The 17631-nt window shown below is 54.1% G+C and overlaps 2 protein-coding genes across 15 annotated transcripts; one reads left to right on the top strand and one right to left on the bottom strand.

The window, feature by feature from the left end:
* Positions 1-1853: 1853 nt before the first annotated feature.
* Positions 1854-4564, bottom strand: RPL8 (ribosomal protein L8). 2 transcript variants are annotated; one of them, XM_081116738.1, is made up of 6 exons: positions 4249-4564; positions 3854-4000; positions 3633-3774; positions 3175-3393; positions 2254-2369; positions 1854-2047 (listed from the first exon to the last, which is right to left on the bottom strand). In XM_081116738.1, the coding sequence occupies exons 1-6, from the start codon at positions 4414-4416 to the stop codon at positions 1889-1891; spliced, it is 951 nt and encodes a 316-aa protein (XP_080972864.1). In that variant the 5' UTR covers positions 4417-4564; the 3' UTR covers positions 1854-1888. The 2 variants fall into 2 exon arrangements, with proteins under 2 accessions (XP_080972864.1, XP_080972865.1); XM_081116739.1 differs by having other exon boundaries at positions 4140-4299.
* Positions 4565-6041: 1477 nt separating this feature from the next.
* Positions 6042-16193, top strand: ZNF7 (zinc finger protein 7). Of its 13 annotated transcripts, none has more exons than XM_081116557.1 (6): positions 6042-6136; positions 7065-7193; positions 7393-7437; positions 7807-7933; positions 10647-10763; positions 14367-16193. In XM_081116557.1, exons 3-6 carry the CDS (start codon positions 7411-7413, stop codon positions 16136-16138), a joined length of 2043 nt encoding a protein of 680 aa, XP_080972683.1. In that variant the 5' UTR covers positions 6042-6136; positions 7065-7193; positions 7393-7410; the 3' UTR covers positions 16139-16193. The 13 variants fall into 13 exon arrangements, with proteins under 13 accessions (XP_080972683.1, XP_080972686.1, XP_080972679.1 ...); XM_081116560.1 differs by having other exon boundaries at positions 6054-6136; positions 7849-7933; XM_081116553.1 differs by having other exon boundaries at positions 6056-6136; positions 10667-10763.
* Positions 16194-17631: the final 1438 nt, after the last annotated feature.

Below are 17631 nucleotides of genomic sequence, written 5' to 3'. Positions count from 1 at the left end.
GGTGCGCCCGGCCCGCCCGCGGGCGCAGGGGGCCTCCTGGACGACCCCGGGGGGGCAGCGGGCGGTCGGGCGCACGGGGGACCGCGGCGGCGGACAGGCAGTGCTGGCACTAAGCCTCAGGGCCGGAGGCTAAGTGAAGGCCGCGGAGACCCCGCCCCGACGGACCCGGTGGGGGCCCCGGGCAGAGCGCGGAGCTGCGCGAGCAAACGGCGGCTACGCTGGGCGCGGGCCCGGGACGCAGAAGCGGCCCCGTGGGCGACCTGGGGAGCCGGTGGGGGGATGCGGGGCCGGGGGAAGGAGGCCGGTGGGGGTTTGGGGTCTTCCAGGGCCCGCAGGGGGCGTCCCGGCCCGGCCCCGCCCGCCAATCGAAACCAGCCAGAAGTGATGTAAGCCCCGCCCCCCGACCGCTCTGGGAAACGGCTTCCACGTCTCGGTGACTGGGCTCCTCCGGGAACCGGAAATAAAGGGCAACAAATCAGGAAGGCCGCCACCCGGAGGCAGTCGCGAGCCACAGGCTTCAGAACCGAGGGCCGCTTCGTCGCGCAGCAGGCGTGGCTCAGCGGTAAAGCATCGACCCTACGACCCAGGAGCTCGGGGTTCGAGACCCAGTAGCCGGCTTGCAGGAGGCAGCGGATCAATAACCCTTATCGTTGGTGTTTCCCTTCCTCTCTGAAACCAATAGGTGTATTAAAAAAAAGAACGGGGCTTTGTCGATCAATTTTGATGACAAAGGGATTATAGTAATCCTTTTTCAGATACCCTCTAGTAAGCTGCTAAAGGCACTACATCAAAGAAAAGACCAGGCCTTTCTTTCACAAAGGCAGAACACCACACCGTTCACCAGGGCCACGTGATCACCCAGGAAGAGGGTGCTTACTGGTCAAAGCAGTTTGGTTTAACCCACCAAGCCCAGCCCCAACCCCGTAAATGGGTGGGGTCCTCTTAGACAAAGCGCCTCCCTCAGCACCCTTGACCGCTTCTGCACCAAATCTCCCTGATGGCGTCTCATCCTCCTCTTTCCTTCAGGAGGAAACACCTTCCTGTCTTCCCTGCCCATGACTGAGATGCCGCCCTGCTGGGGTTACTGCCTGAGTGTGCTGGGTGGTCAAGGACAGGCTGGGCCAGGGAAGGCAAGACTGAGAACTGGGAGCAAGATTACGACTGAGGATGGGTTGGATCATGAAAGAAAGGAGCCACCTGGCAGTTACAGCAAGGCCGCATCACCCAGGAGGGTCCCTGCAGCACAGTCCACAGAAACAGAACAGCTGAGGTGACCAGTTCTCACCAGGTCATCATGGAGACTCCCAGCCAGTGCCTTCCACCAGCAGTTTGTAGGACACCCCCGCCCCAGCCTGTGCTGTGAGTAGCCCAGCAGCACCTTTCACACTGGCTCACAAGGGAACCACTGTGGGGAGGAGGTTCTTGGAAGCTAGTGTCCCAGTCCTAATGACTGATGGGCCCCCACTCTCATATTGGTGCCTGCTCAGCAGCATCTACCCTGGTTCTGTCTTCTTTGACAGAGCTGTCACAAACTTTGGGACAAAGTGTCATTAGCTGTGGCCAAACAGGAAGCCCATTTGTTCTGAGAAAGTCCCAGTTTCCTCATTGCAAGACAGTTCCCCTGCTGTCCAACCTGTGGCTTCAGACCACTACCTAAGAGCATCCATACCCTTACCTATTCTCCCAGCGCTCAGGAGGAGTTAATGAACAGAGGTCCATGTGCTGAATGCTGGAGGGGTTCCAGGAACCAAGGTGTGATGGGAACAAGCCCCCCCCCATCTTCTCCTGAGCTGCCTCTGCTCACTGGTCCTCCCAGCAGGATCCTTCCCTCTGAAACCACAGCTGGGAACAGGTTAGTGGCAGAACAAAGTTTATTGAGCCCCCAACCCTAGTTCTCTTTTTCCTGCACTGTCTTGGTTCCCCGTAGACGCCCAGTCCGGCGAGCAGCAATGAGACCCACTTTGCGGCCAGCCGGGGCATCTCTGCGGATGGTGGAGGGTTTGCCGATGTGCTGGTGGTTGCCACCTCCAAATGGATGCTCCACAGGCTGCAGGCAAAAAAAAGATGGTGTTAATGTGGGGGTGGTCCCAAACTATCTAAGGAGGGCTTAGGGAGGAGCAGGATCAACAGGCCTGTGACTATGAACTATCGCCCAGATGTTCAAATCAAATCCCCTACCACACGCCAGGGGACATTCCAGCCTGTCCCTATATGCTGAATAACCCCCCCACTGCTCATTTCTGGGCTACTCACGTTCATGGCCACACCCCTCACACGTGGCCAGCAGTTCCTCTTTGCTTTATACTTGTGGTAGGCACGGCCAGCCTTCAGGATGGGCTTGTCAATGCGGCCACCTCCCGCCACCACACCTATTGAGGATATCAGGCAGAATATCCCATCAGGCGATTGTCAGTACCCCAACTCCTGCATCAATCACCTTCTCTCTGTCCTTTCATATCGCATCACAAAGTTCACAAAAGCCCCAGTACCACTTGGCAACTACCACCCAGCAGTAAGCCCCTTTGTATGTCAACTGACAGCAAGTTCCTTCAGGCTCCACAGGGTGGCCAAGCCAGGCCATTTGTCCACATCATCTGGAATGCCTACTTCAATCCAGGGTTCTCCAAGGAAGCCCTCCCCCTTCATCATGTCTGACACTGAGCAGGTTACTCAACCTTCAAACCCTAACCCCAACATGACAGCTGACCCACCATTCCACGTATCAGCCAGTTCTGCTCATTCTGTGAACCATACCCCCAAGAGCACCCCCCCCCATGCATGTCTGGGTTTGCCACAGTATTGAAAGTGTTGCCAAACAGCAATGAACAAACCTGGGTCCAAATCCTTTTAAATGCACTTACTGGGTGATTTTAAGGAAATCACACATCTCTGAATAGGTTGTTAACAGGTGAAGGTAAAGGCAGAAATCACACAAGTTCAGTTATGTGAGAATACAGACAAATCCCAGTCGGTTAAGCACAGTCTCCTTCAACTCCCACCCTGAAGTCGAGTAGGTACTACAATGCTCACTTTTCAAATACTAGGACTCATGGATGTGCTCAAGCTTATAGAGCCTACACTTTAGTGAAGTAGGCAGTTAGGTTCCAGGGCCCAGGTCTACCTGCTGGCTGTTCACAAGCAATTCAGAGCACTCAACTGCTGGCTGCCACTCACCGACCACAGCTCTATTGGCAGAGGAAATGACCTTCTTGGAGCCCGAGGGCAACTTCACTCGGGTCTTTTTGGTCTCTGGGTTGTGGGAGATGACTGTGGCATAGTTCCCAGAGGCCCGGGCCAGCTTGCCCCGATCACCAGGCTTCTCCTCCAGACAGCACACGATGGTGCCCTCAGGCATGGTGCCCACCGGGAGCACATTGCCAATGTTCAGCTGAGCTGCAAGGAAGAGCATCACGGGGCAGTCAGCATGGCGAGATGGTGTCTCAACGACTGCTAGCCAGAGGCAAGCAAGTCCATTCCCTCCTCACAGCGTTCGTCCGTTCTCAGGGGACCCACTGGCTACGTTTGGCCCAGCAGGGCTCGCTAGGTGAGGCTTCCTCCTGGATGCCTCCTCGGCCCGACCTAGGGTATGCATCGCATGCAACCCGTCCGCCCGTCGCAGGCGCGCCGCTTACCCTTCTTGCCGCAGTACACGAACTGGCCGGTGTGGATGCCTTCGGCGGCGATGAACAGCTCCGTCCGCTTCTTAAACCGGTACGGATCCCGGAACACCACCTTAGCCAGGGGCGCGCCCCGGCCTGGGTCATGGATGATGTCCTGCGGGCCGAGGTGGCGTGAGCGTGGGCTCCCGGCGGGGCGCCCCGGGTCCCCACCCACTCCGGCCGGCGCCCCGCACCTTCACGATGCCTTTGATGTAGCCGTGCCGCTCAGCGAAGTCCACTGCGCGCAAACGGGCGGCACCCTTTCGGTGTTTCACGTGCGCGCGGAACACGGAGCCGGCACCCTTCCTCTGCCCACGGATCACGCGGCCCATGGCGGCAGTCTGGGGGAAGCTCACCGTCAGCGCCCTGGGGAGCCCAGGCACTACCGCCACCCGGCTTCAGGGCCCCCTTCCCCCGGGCCCCTCCCTCCTGTCCCTGGCCACCTCTGCGCCCCAGTCCCCATCCGTGCGCCCGTGTCACCTCAGGAGCCGGCCTGGGTCATTCGCGGGCCCCAGGGAGGCGGATAGGGACAGAGGGCGGCGGATGGCGGCGGATAACACCAGGCCACGGAGCCACAAGCACAGCTTACCCGACGTCTAACGCGGCCGAAAGAGGATACGCGTCGCCGGCTAGCTGCCTTATCTTCCGGGGCGGGGCGGAAGCCATTTAACTTCCAGGCAGAAGCCGCGGCCGCGAGCAGAGTGCACGCTGGGATGTGTAGTCCTATCCCGCCGCCGGGGCGTCTACGCAGGCGCATTGGAATGAAGGGGCCCGCGGTGTCCCGACGGTCCCAAGGTCGGCCCCGCGGGCTGCTCTCCTGCGGGCGGGGCCCAGGAGGGCAGAGGGGCACCCCACCCTCAGGGAGGCCTCTGGAGGGCGGGCGTCGCCCACTGAGCGGCCGAGGAAGCCCGAGGGGTTGAGTGGTTTCTACAGGGTCACGTGCCCCCCTCCCCCACTCACTCCCCCTGGCCTGGCGTGGTCCCCTTTAAGGAAACCGGTGGGTAGAATCGGGACGAGATTTACGATGAGCCGACTGGGCAAATGTCAGACTCCTGCGGAGGAAGAGGCGCAGCCAGCCGGGAAACGGGGAGAGTAGAGCTGGGGGTTCCAAGGCCAGGGAGGAAGGAGGGAGTGGGAGGGTCACGCGCTGCAGAGAAGAGGGGGGACTGGGTGAAGGGACAGACCACCCTGCCCCAAACCTGTGGGCAGTGTTCTGGGGACCCGCGACGGACGACCCCCAGAGTTTGTGTTTGGACTTTGGAGCCTTCATTAGCTGGCCAGCGGCTACGGTCCCAGCGTCTCACCCAGTGAGAGCCGAACTGCGGCCCGACCCTTAGTCTTCCCTCACTTTATGCTCAGTAACCACAAAGGCACTGCAGTAAAGGGGTTTCCAAGAATTTGTCAGGCTGTCAGCTTTTGTTACAGGAAACAAGGGGGGACCTTTAGCAACACAAAAGGGACGATTTAAACACAGTGTCTTATAATGAGTAATGGGGTTATGCTTGGCCGGAGCGTGACTGGTGGTTCTTCCTATGGGAACTGGGGGGGGGGGTAATCATTGGGCTGGCTTGTTGGGCTTGTCCAGTACAGTAGGAGGGATCTTGTTCTACCTTTACTGTTAGTTCCTCAGGTATATTCTTCTGGCCGTGGTGGCCAGAACAGAGAGGTGGGTGGGCATGGAACCGGGAATGGGAGCAGCTTGGGCTGGGTGTGCGGTTAGCTGTGGAGAGGGGGCCTTCTGGGAGGCATGCCCTGGGGGGTGTGAGGGGGGTCTATGGAGTTCCCAGAAAAGTACGTGGGACCCCAGTCTAATTGAGAACCGCCAGGGAGCCGTGACCAGGGCTGTGGGTGTGCGATGAGGCTGTGGAGGGACAGCTAGCAAGGTAGGGCAGGGTCAGTTTTGTTTGGCTGTTTGTTTTTAAAACAGTCAACTTTTTCCGGCTGTGTAGCTAAGTTGGTTAGAGCATCCAGCGTTTGTGCGCCAAGGTCACGGGCTGGATCCCCGGCAGGGCCCTCGAGATCCTACCAATGGGTGCATAAATACGCGGAGCCACGGCCGGTGTTTCTCCCCCTCCCTCCCTTCCTCTCTCCCTCTCGCTCTAAAATCAATAAAGGAAAAAGTCTAAAAAATAGATACTCAATTTTATTCCCCTAAAACCACAAAACAGAGTGAGTGTTTCTTCCTCCTTTCCTTCGGCTCCGCCTTGCCCAAACTCTCGCCCTCGGGATCCCAGGCTCCGGCGACCCCGCACTGGACTCCGCCCCCAGACTCCTCTCCCGCCCCGGGCTTTGTCCTTTCCCCTCGCTGTGGTCCCGCCCCTTCCGCGCCCCGGTCGGGCCGCTGAGAACCACCGAGAAGGCCGAGCCTCCAAGCCGCCCAGAAGGGCCGGAAGTCTGTGGGACTGAGCGGGCGCGAGCGTCGAGGCCCATTTGAGGCGTCGTCCCGGCTTAGCAGCCTGCGGCGGTCTTCGGGGAGGGTGAGTGGAGCCGGCGGCCGCGCCCTCGGGCGGAGTGCCCGCGGCATCCGCCTGCCTCCGGCCCTGCGGGCCCCGCGCTCCGGCGGCTCGAGGCGGGGAAGCTCGCGTGGCGCCGGCGGCTTGGAGACGCCGGGAGCACCTGGCGGAGAAGGCGGTGCGGCCGCGGCCGCCTTGCCCGCGGAGGCGGGAGGCGTTTGGCCGACTCCCGCGGGCTCCAGCGCGGCCTTCTCGCCGGCCTGCTCCAGAGGGATCCTTCGTTCTCCTTCCTGCATAACCACCCACTTCGGGGCCCTCTTTTCCCCTCACGGCCTCTGGAAGACCTAGACTTAGTCAGAGTGTCGGAAAGGGCTGTGCCTTGCGTGGGTAGGAAGTTTGCCTTCCCTGAATCCTGGCTGCCTCTCAGGCCTGCCCTTCTCTGCTGGGGATCAGAATCCGGCGCTGCCCGACGGTGGTCACTTCTGCCCGGTCAGTCTCGCTGTGCACATGGCCTGGGGCGTCCGTCACAAGCCACTTTCTGACCCAAAAGCTCCACTTGGAAGCCCACTCCTCATTCTGACCTACCAGGGGGACATACAGGGAGAGGCCCGAGTGTACGTAGGGGGATTCCTGTATCCGCTGCTCTTTTCCCAGTGATTCTTGTCAGGCCTCCAGTGCCACCGTGTTTCCCCTTGCTGCCTGTGACCCAGCCCCACTGGCTCATTCAGCCCATTCCATCCTGCCTCAGCCCCTTTGCACAGGGCTGTGCCTGCTGCCTGGAGTGCCTTCCCCACCTCCATCTCCTTGGCCTAGTTAGCTCCTCTGGGAAGACCCATCAGACTAAGTCAGGGTTTCCTAGTTTAAATACTTTCAGAGTTCCTTGTACTTTAGTGCCATCACGGTTGTAATTTTGCATTTCTTTGTGTGGTTACTTAACTTTTTCCTCCACTAGACTGCTTCGTGAAGGCAGAGCCCTTGTGCTTCATTCACTGCTGCATCCCGTTGCTTGGTTGAGCACCTGGCACGCGTGGCAACCACCCCTTAAGTGTTCCTGGAGTGATTCACAACCGCCACACACTCTGTAAGATGAATGAAGCCTCAGGGGGCAGATGCTCAAGTGTTGTGGCTGCTTTGGTTTCACCCTGTGTCCCCGCCAGAGAATATCTGGGGGTGGAGGTAAAGGATGGGAGAACACAGTTGCCCCCTGGATTAGCCTGGAAGTCGAGGGGGGGGGGTGCCTCCATCACCCTGACTTCTGACTTTTTCATAACTGTCAACAGGTCTCTTGGCCAGGACACATGGATGCTCACCCACCGAGCCTCATGGTAGGAGTCTTGACGGCCTCCGTTCCCTCTCTCATCCTGTGAAGGTTTTGCCGCTTCCTCTGGATAACCACCCTGCTCACAGTGCCTGGGCCCAGACCCTGCCTTGGCCCCTTATTGTGGTCCTTGCTAGACTTTAAACCCCTATCTGGACTCAGGCCCCCCTGAGGTTCTCGAGGGGAGGGTTGTAGGTCCCTGGCCTGGGTCCCTTCCCTCATCTATACTGCCCCTCCCCTCGATTTTTGAGCCAAAGGGGCATAGTGACTGTCTCATCCATTCCTGTGGTGCACGTACTTGAGACACACTATGATGAGGCCCCAGAATGGGGCTGGCACCCAGGGGTCCCTGGAGTGCTGGTGTGTGTCCTTTCAGGAGGCTGTGACGTTTGGTGATGTGGCTGTGCACTTCTCGAAGGAGGAGTGGCAATGTCTGGACCCTGGCCAGAGGGCCCTCTACAAGGAGGTGATGCTGGAGAACCACAGCAGTGTGGCCGGACTAGGTGAGGCTGTACCTTGGGACCCCTGCCCCTGCATCATAGGTCAGCACCCACATAGCCAGGCCTCTGTCAGAGCAGGGGATATGGAGGCCGTGTGGTCAGGTCCTAACCCTGGGATTGGTCACAGTGAGGCAGGCAGGCTCCTACCTTGCTCCTGTCATGGAGTTTAATCCTCACAGGGTACTGGACTCCTGGGAGGTAATAAAGCCTCCTTTTAGCCTGGGCTAAGAGATTAACTTGTAAGAAATTGAATCCAAACTAGAAATAGTTTTTTTGCGATTTTTTTTTTTAACTCCTGGAGGAATTTATAAAGATGGAATTAATTGAACCTTTTAAGTTTTTGGTAGAACTCCCTGTAAAACACCTGGGCCCTAGGGGAAGCCCTTCCTTTTCTTTCATGCTTGATGGTCCGACAAGCTTGTGAATTTCTTCTTGTGCCACTTTTGTCATTTCTAGTTTTCCTACAAATTCATCTCTTCATTTGGGTTTCCGTTTTTTAGCACATATTTGTTCATAATACTCTCCGTCTTTTTTTTTTTTTAACTTTCACCCAAGGATGTTTTCCGTTGCTTTTCAGAGAGAGTGGAAGGGGGAGAGAGAGAAACATCGATGTGAGAGACACATCGATTGGCTGCCTCCCGCACAAGCCCTGATCAGGGCCAGGGATCAAGCCTGCAACCAAGGTACGTGTCCTTGGCCAGAATCAAACCTGAGACCCTTCAGTCCGCGGGCTGATGCTCTAGCCACTGAGCAAACCCGATAGGGCTCTTCATTTTTATTTTTAATCTCTGTTATGTTTGTAGCTGTTCCCTTATATAAGTTTTTGACCATATCTTGATTGGTTTTGCCCCAGGACTATTTATTCATCTCTTCAAAGAGCCAGCTTTTTGTTTTGCTCAACTTTTGAGGAGTGTTGTGTGGGGGTCCTAATTCTCTAGTTCCCTGAATCCTGCCTGTCTTTATTCATTTTTTCCTTTGTGTTTGTGTTTGCTGTGTTGTTTCCAGTTTCTTGAATTTAATGGTTACCTCATATGTGTTCTACTGTACTTATTTCCAGGAAATGTATTTAAAAATGTAAACTATCTTTACATACTGCTTCAGCTGCATCCTACAAATTTTGACTGAGTAAATACAGCTCTCAGTTAGTAATTCATTACTGGATCTCCAAGTGGCTAATTGTTTTGAACTGCCTGTTGTGGTTACTTTCATGTCCCATTGCGTTTCGGTGGTTCTGTGGACTGTACATGACACCTTCAAGGCTAGCTCAAGGATGTTTCTCTGAGTGCTCCATGTGTGCTTGGAGAGAACACCTGTTTCCTGCTCAGTGTGGGGTCCTACCCTTCTCCACCCCCTGGCCAGAAATCTGAGGGGATCTCCAACCACAGGGCCCTGGGATGGGCTGGGAGCCCACTACACTGCCACCCCACAGCATGGGGCTGGTGGTTCTGGAAGAAGGGTGCCAGGTGGGTGCCCACAGGTCTCCACCACTCCCTGGGCTGCCTTGGCCCCCTTGCTTTGTGAAGGGATGCAAGACTGGGGACAGCTTGGTAAGGCTTGGACCTCATTGCCTTCTGATTTGAAGTCTGTTTCATTCCCTGTTTTACTTTTGTTCTTTCTTTTTACTTCTGTTTTTAAACTTTTTTACTTATTGATTGATTTTTAGAGAGAGAGAGGGAAAACATCAATTTGTTGTTCCACATATTTTTGCATTCGTTGGTTGATTTTTTTTTTTAAATTATTTTTTTAATCCTCACCTGGGGACATTTTTTCCATTGCTTTTTCAGAGAGTGGAAGGGGGAGAGAGAGAGAGAAATATCAATGTGAGACAGACACATCAATTGGCTGCCGACCAGGGCTGGGGATTGAGCCTGCAACTGAGGTACATGCCCTTGGCTTGAATCAAACCCGGGACCCTAACCACTGAGCAAAACCGGCTAGGGCCATTGGTTTATTCTTGTATGTACCCTGACCAAGGATCAAACCTGCAACCTTGGTATATCGGGATGATGCTCTAACCAAGTCAGCTACCCATCCAGGGTGGTTTTGTTTTTTAATATGTTTTTATGGATTTCAGCGAGAGTAATGGAGAGGGAGAGAGAGAGAGAAACATCAGTGGTGAGAGAGAGTCATTGATTGGCTGCCTCCTGCAAGCCCCCTACTGGGGATTGAGCGTGAAACCTGGGCATGTGCCCTGACCAGGAATCAAACCGCGATCTCCTGGATCATGGGTCTATGCTCAACCTCTAAGCCACACTGACGGGGCTGGGGTTTTTTGGTTTTTTTAAAGTGAGTTTATTTGAGCCAAACTGATGACATATGCTGAGAAGCAAGATCTCAAATGCTCCGGTTTTGTTTCTTAATCATCCCTAACTCTTGGAACATACCTGCCCACTGAACTGAGGGGTGTGCTGGCAATGCCTGGCTTTTTTCTTCTAGAGGCAGAGCAGCCTCTTCTTGACAAACTCTTGAGTGACAGGGTCCCCTGGGGATCTTGGCCTTGAAACAGAAGGGGATTGGCTGGGAGTCCAGGCATTCCTTGCTGTCCAGCCTCAGGAGCTGTGCCCCAGTGCCCAGATCCTTACCCTCTGATACTCCCTTCAGAGACTGTCTGCACCCCTGCAGCCTCCCACCCCTTTACTCCTGGAAACCAGAGGGCTATGAGCCCTGAGCTGCATTCCCAGCAACACCAATGTGGTTTCCTTTGTCACCTTGACAGCAGGATTTCTTCTCTTCAAGCCTGAGCTGATCTCCCGGCTGGAGCAGGGGCAGGAGCCATGGGTCCTCGATCTGCAGGGAACAGAGGGGAGAGAGGCACCAAGGACCCCCCAGAGAGGTGAGGCTTGGTCCTTTGGCACAGAACCTGTGCCTGGGAAGGCAGACCCCAGGGATTAGCAAGTGAGTTTGTTTTTAAACTACGTTTTATTCAGTTTCTAATCTTACCAGTACTCTTATTAAGCAAAGGTACAAACATGGATGCAAGGGAAGCAGTAAGCTTGGTTCTGAGCAGCCTCTGAGGTGAACATCACGTCACTGGGACCATTATGCTCCCTCCAGAACTTCTTGAGATCCTGGGTGACTGCAGCCTCTCAGGTCAGGCTCCCGGGCTACTATAACAAAGCACCACAGACCAGAATCTTGAACCGACAAAGGTTATTGTCTCACAGTCCTGGTGCCAAAGGTACAAAATGAAGGCATCAGCAGGGTTGTAACCCCTCTGAAACCTATAGGGGAGGATCCTCCCTGCCTCTTCCAGCTTCTCATGGCCCCAGGTGTTTTTTGGCTTGTGGCTGTATCACCCCAGTTCTCTGTGTCACAGCACGTCCTTCCCGTGTCTGTCTTTCCAAGGACACCAGTCCTATTAGATTAGGGCCCTCCGTACTTCAATGTGACCTCATCTTAACTAACTCCATCTCCATGGTCCTGTTTATTTTTTAAATTTTTTTTTTAATCCTTACCCAAGGATATGTTTTCCATTGCTTTTCAGAGAGAGTAGAAGAGAGAGAGAGAGAGACATCAGTGGGAGAGGGACATATCAATTGGTTGCCTCCCGCTTGAGTGCCAACCGGGGCTGGGGATTGAGCTTGCAACTGAAGTATGTGCCCTTGACCAGAATCAAACCTGGGACCCGTTAGTCTGTGGACCAGCATTCTAACCACTGAGCCAAACTGACGAGGGCTACGGTCCTGTTTATAAATAAGTTTGTATTCTGAGGTCCTGGGCTGCAGCTTCAGCACACCTTTTTTGGGCACAATCAGCTCATAACAGGGGCCTTTCTGTTCAAGCTCCTTTCTGACCCTTCTCAGGAAGAAGAAAAAGGGACAGACTGGCCTGGTTAAAATCCAGCCCCCATGAAACATTTCCAAGGTGGAGGGAGATTTTAAAGAGGGCACCGTGGCAGGAGAGCCAGCTGGGGTCAGCAGAGCTCCTTAGTCAGTGGTTCACATGCAGCGGATGGCCTTCCTAGTGGTTAGGTGACAGTGTGATGAGACCTAGAACCGCTCACGGACCTGAGTGCACAGGACAGAGGACAGCCTTGTGGATGAAAATTTGTGGAACATGTTAGAAAATGTAAATGCCCCAGATGTGATTTTGTTGTTTGGTGTAGCTGATATCCCCGGATCCTCCTGGTGGCGGAAGATGGCAGGCCTGCAGCTGCCCCCATCATAGCCACCCTTGTACTAGGACTCGAGGCCCCCTGGGGGCTCCATGGGCAGTGTCATAGTTGCAGTGGTGAAGACAGAATTTAGTCTGGGTGATGACTGCAGTAGGTCAGAGTTTATTGACAGCTAACTTAGCTTCCACTTGGAGGTGATGGAGCAGGCAGGGGGCATGATGGATCACAAAAGGGTAAGGGTGGGTCCACGTGATACCAACTGGACTTGCTGACCAACCCTGCCCTCAGTCATTGGCATCCTCCAGTTTTCTCCGGCAGGTGCTTTTAGGGGGTTGGAGTCATCCTAGGGATGTGGCCTTGAGCTCTATTAGAAGCCACGCTAGTGTTTTGTTCTTATACACCAAGAGGGAGGTCTGGTTGAGCAAAGCTCAGAGGAGCCTGGCTGGGCTTGTCAGGAGAGGGTCTTTGTCAGAGGAACTGTCACTGGTAAGTGGGAACAGGAGGAGATGGGCTGTACTGTGTGCAAGTGTCATATGTAGGCCTGAAGGGAGGGAACGGGTACATGTTGAGCCAGACAGGAGGCCACTGGTTATGGGAGGCTCTTGCTGGGCATGTAGCATGTAGTGAGGTGAGACCTTTGTAATGTAACTTACTTACAGATTTTGCTGCAGGAAAGGGGGAAGTGGACTCCAGGGCAGCTGGGTAAGTTTGCAGTGTCCTCATCCAGCAGCAGCACTGTGGCTGTTAACCACAGCAGGAGGCCCAGGACTCATGGCTGGCCTGGCAGTGCAGGCATCCTTAACTCCTCTGTTATCGCTGTTCATGGAGGCCTCTGCCTTGAAGTAACAGGCAGAGTAGAGCAGTACTTGTCAGTTTTCTCATCTTTATGGCCACTCCAGCGTTGTTTTTGCAGAGAAAGAGAACCAGTGAGGTCCATGCAGGAGATATTCCACATCTTAAGGGCACAGAGATGTTGAAAGGGTGTGTGTTTGGGGAAACAGACCTGGGTTCATTCCTGAGTCTCTCATTAGCTGGGTGACCGTGGGTGAGTTACTTAACCTCCCTGAGCCACAAGACCCTTATCCACTACTGATTTCACTGGGTGGTCATGAAGACTAATGGAGGAGGGAGCAGGAACTGTCCTTGTACACAGATGCTCAGGGTAAGCAACCCCTTCCATACTCCAGGACTGACAGAGAGATGGGTCACTGTAGCTGGAGACAGCACTGATGTGAGGAACCAGTGGAACCCTGTCACTGGGCCCTGAGTTTCACTGGGGGACAGCACTGGGCTGGTGATGGCCCTGGATGTCATTAGGGACAGTGGGGTTTGACTTTAGCAAAGGTACTTGGATTGCAGGGTAAGAAGGAGGTAGATGCTTATGTGGAGAGTCCAGAGGGAAAGTGGATGTCAGGAAAGCCTTGTGGGGGCAGGTGGGGTAGCCAGACCCCCCTGCCAGTAATCCACAGGAAGGAGAAGTCCGTATGGGGTGAGGGGCAGGCTGGCAAGGGACACAGGTGCAAGTTGGAAGGAGTAGCCTGTTGGCTGCTGGAGCAAGCAGGGTTCTGGCCTTGAGTCCCACTCAGAAGCCCAACCAGGGGACAGGCCAGTGCTCAGCCCTTCCACCTCACCCTTGTACGCCTTTCAGTAGCTCTCCTGCCTTGTCTTAAAGACACCTGCCCATCCCTCTGTTTATAGTTTAAAATCCCTCTTTCCTCCTCACTACCACCTCTGACATCTCAGCATCTTGCTAAACCTCCAACCCTCTCAGGCTCACTTTCTTCTGTGTGGACTTTTCCTTGCACCATTTCCCCACAGAGCGAACCTCTGCTGACATAGCCCCCTCGTGGGAGGGTGGCTGTTGGCACTCACCCGAGTACACTGTGGTTGAATGAATGTGTAAAGCAAAAAGTAGAATGAAACCAAATTTTGAGAACTGTCAAAGGTGTCGAGTTTTTTTGTGTTTGTTTTTAAGTATATCTTTATTGACTTCAGAGAGAGGAAGGGAGAGGGGGGGAGAGAGAGAGAGAGAGAAACATCAATGATGAGTCATTGATCGGCTGCCTCCTGCACGACCCCTACTGGGGATCAGGCCTGCAACCCGGGCATGTGCCCTGACCAGGAATCGAACTGCAATCTCCTGTATTATAAGTCAGTGCTCAACTGCTGAGCCACACCGGCCAGGCAAAGGTGTAAGGTTTTCATAGTGTCTTTGCATGTGGGTGTCCTGGGAGGGAGCTCAGTTCCTAGTGATCACCCCCACCCCAGCCTCTGTCCTTTCTCTGAGTTCAGGAGGAGCCTTATCCTGCCTGTGTGTTTCAGATTCTATGATAAGCACTGATGGTGAGCAGGCCAGTGAAGATACGCACATGCTGAAATCGGAGTCCCTGGCCGCAGTGGTCAAAACCTCCCCTCAGGATTCTCCTCAGAGTCCTGGCTTTGGAGACACTTCTGATTCTGAGGTCTGGCCAGAGAGAAAGCCGAGCTCCCTATTCCAGAAACACCACTTGCACGTGGGAACTGTGGCTCCCAGGAAGACCTCTGCCAAGGAGGATGTGCAGGGCCAGAGTGGCCTGGGTTGTCAGCCTGAGAGAATTCAGGGGGTTGCTGCAGACAGGCTATCCCAAAGGTGCGATGCATGTGGCAGGAGTTTCAGATACACAGCTCTGCCTCAGGAAGTCAGTGTACAGAAGAAACCTAACAGATGTCAAGAGTGCCAGAAAAAGTTATCTGATTGCTTACAGGAGAAGCAACAAAATAACTGCCATGGAGAGAAGCCGTATGAGTGTGAGGAATGTGGGAAAGTCTTCAGGTTGTGCTCACAGCTTAATCAGCATCAGAGAATCCACACTGGAGAGAAACCATTCAAATGCATCGAGTGTGGAAAAGCTTTTCGCCTGAGCTCAAAACTTATTCAGCATCAAAGAATTCACACTGGAGAGAAGCCCTATAGGTGTGAGGAGTGTGGGAAAGCCTTTGGTCAGAGCTCCAGCCTCATCCACCATCAGAGGGTGCACACGGGAGAGAGGCCCTATGGCTGTCATGAGTGTGGGAAGGCCTTCAGCCAGCAGTCTCAGCTGGTCAGACACCAGAGGACTCACACTGGAGAGAGGCCCTACTTGTGCCAGGAGTGTGGGAAGGCCTTCAGCCAGAGTTCAACCCTGTCTCAGCACCAGCGGATGCATACTGGGGAGAAGCCTCCAGTTCCAAGGCCCATGGATGGTGCTAGCCTTGTTGCCCACCAGAGAATCCACGCTTCAGAGAAACCATTTAAGTGTGACGAGTGTGGGAAGGCTTTCAGGTGGGTCTCTCGCCTTAGTCAGCATCAGCTGACTCACACTGGAGAGAAACCGTATAAGTGCAACAAATGTGCGAAAGCTTTTGGTTGTAGCTCACGGCTTATTCGTCACCAAAGAACTCACACTGGAGAAAAACCATTCAAATGTGATGAGTGTGGGAAGGGCTTTGTCCAGGGCTCACACCTGATTCAGCACCAGAGAATTCACACAGGAGAGAAACCCTATGAGTGCAGTGACTGTGGAAAAGCCTTCAGCCAAAGCTCTAGCCTCATTTACCATCAGAGGATCCACAAGGGAGAGAAACCCTACGAGTGCCTGGAATGTGGAAAAGCCTTCAGTATGAGCACACAGCTCACAATCCATCAGAGGGTTCACACTGGTGAGAGGCCATATAAGTGTGGTGAGTGCGGGAAAGCGTTCAGTCAGAACTCAACCCTTTTCCAACACCAGATAATTCATGCTGGAGTGAAACCCTATGGATGCAGTGAGTGTGGGAAAGCCTTCAGTCGGAGTTCGTACCTTATTGAGCACCAGAGAATTCACACACGAGCCCAGTGGTACCACGAATATGGGGGCACCCTGGAGGGTTCTACTCACGTGATTCGTAAAAAAGTTAACACTGTAAAGAAACTACACAAATGTAATGAATGTGAGAAAATATTCAGATGGCGCTCACACCTCATTATACATCAGAGGATTCATACTGGAGAGAAACCTTATAAATGTAACGAATGTGGCAAAGCCTTTAATCGGAGCTCAAGACTCACTCAGCATCAGAAGATTCACATGGGATAGACCACTCACCTCTGTAAATGTGTGTAAATGGGAATAAACCCACAGCCTTAACCTACTTATTTTATGTGGGATCATTGATCCTGACAAGTTAACAATGTTGGTAAAGATTTAGAATTGCTCTCTTCAGACTATCCAAGTTCATACAAAGTGTGTGTTTATTTGCTGGAATTTTGACCTTATCCCACTCAGTAAAGTCTGTGTCCCTTGCATCAGGGTGGCCACGTGTAGCATTTTGATTACACAGGGGGAATACCCCAGGTTCAGCAGCTGAGGCCTAAGAAGCCCTGTGAGCTCTGCCAGACGAAATGCTCAGTGTCTGAAGCATGAGTTACTCAGACTGGCTTCAATAAGGATGTGTGAGCTCGATTGCAGGGAAGTCCAGAAGAGGAGTGTCTGGGATTCCCTTCTGATTTCACCTGACTCCTTTTATTTAAACCACTTTCCCCATCAGCAGCCCAGGCATGCAGCCCACCCAGGGTCAACTTGAGTTTCCACATGGGTCAGCCGGTCTGGCTAATCTGACCGACAGGCTGGGACCATGTTCATTCACTGTCTCACAGAGCATCTAATTAAGGCCTGGAGGCCACTGGATAAGGCAGACTTGCAGCATTGACCCCAGCCCTGTCCAGGATCCTGGGTTCACCAGCCATGAATGAGTCCAGGGGCCAGGAGTCCTGTTCAGGCAGGCTGTTACCTAGGGCCACTCATTTGAGACCTGTTGACCTTTGGTGCTATTGCCACAATCTGGCAATATTGAGACCCCCATCCCAGTGGAGAGGCCCATTTCTCCTACATGTGGACAGGTAGCCCAGAGGGACACAGGTCACTTCAGGATCTGTTGCTACACTTGATTTGGGTCACCATCACACTGGTTTGGTCAAGCCCATAGCCAGGTCCCCAGGACCTTGCTGCTTTCTTCAGTGTGCATAGCATAGCCTGTAGCAGGCAATGGATTTGTGTCAGGTGAAGAAAGTGCTTGCTGGTCCCTGTGTTGGCACCAGGAGGTTCCTGAGCTTTCTGGCGGTGGTGGGAGCAGCAGAGTTCAAGATGATTGAGTTTATGTGAGTTTGTTTTTCCAGCACATGGGCGGAGCCAGTCAGCCTAATCACCAGCTGCTGCTGCTTACCCAGCACAGTGTGTGTGTGACATGTCTCCCACCTGGTGCCAGGAGACCATGAAATCAGTGTGCCCACCTCTCCAGGTGTCCCTGTTCCACCCAGAACTCATGTCTGAGTCAGTGCCAGAGGACCAGGGACTTTTCAGTACATTGTGCAGAGGTTATGCTCATTGTGTCCCTGCCATGGCTGCTGTGCTCAACCAGGTCACTGCTGGCACATTTGGACAGGTGGGCCCAATCTGAAAAGGGCCATAAATATTTTAGGTCACCCAACGATGAGACAACAGCCAAGGTCTTGAGTGGACAGGGCACACTCTTGCCATCTGCTGGCACTGGGTACTGTTGTGTGCTCTCCATTGGACCCCCACCTCCCTCA

The sequence above is a fragment of the Miniopterus schreibersii genome (assembly GCF_964146895.1).
Source record: "Miniopterus schreibersii genome assembly, chromosome: 17".
In the NCBI taxonomy this organism is placed as follows: Eukaryota; Metazoa; Chordata; class Mammalia; order Chiroptera; family Miniopteridae; genus Miniopterus; species Miniopterus schreibersii.
Note: the sequence above shows the minus strand (reverse complement) of the source record. Positions and strands in the feature narration are given on the sequence as shown.

What these genes read in the sequence shown, in the direction of transcription:
- ZNF7 (XM_081116554.1), top strand. Translation starts at nt 7,199, where the DNA reads ATGAATGAAGCCTCAGGGGGCAGATGCTCAAGTGTTGTGGCTGCTTTG. An exon ending in GAGAATATCTGGGGGTGGAG is followed by an intron (nt 7,289 to 7,392) that starts GTAAAGGATGGG and finishes AACTGTCAACAG; the next exon opens with GTCTCTTGGCCAGGACACAT. An exon ending in CTCACCCACCGAGCCTCATG is followed by an intron (nt 7,438 to 7,806) that starts GTAGGAGTCTTG and finishes GTGTCCTTTCAG; the next exon opens with GAGGCTGTGACGTTTGGTGA.
- RPL8 (XM_081116738.1), bottom strand. Translation starts at nt 4,416, where the DNA reads ATGCGCCTGCGTAGACGCCCCGGCGGCGGGATAGGACTACACATCCCA. An exon ending in TCGGCCGCGTTAGACGTCGG is followed by an intron (nt 4,001 to 4,248) that starts GTAAGCTGTGCT and finishes AGCTTCCCCCAG; the next exon opens with ACTGCCGCCATGGGCCGCGT. An exon ending in ACATCAAAGGCATCGTGAAG is followed by an intron (nt 3,775 to 3,853) that starts GTGCGGGGCGCC and finishes CTCGGCCCGCAG; the next exon opens with GACATCATCCATGACCCAGG.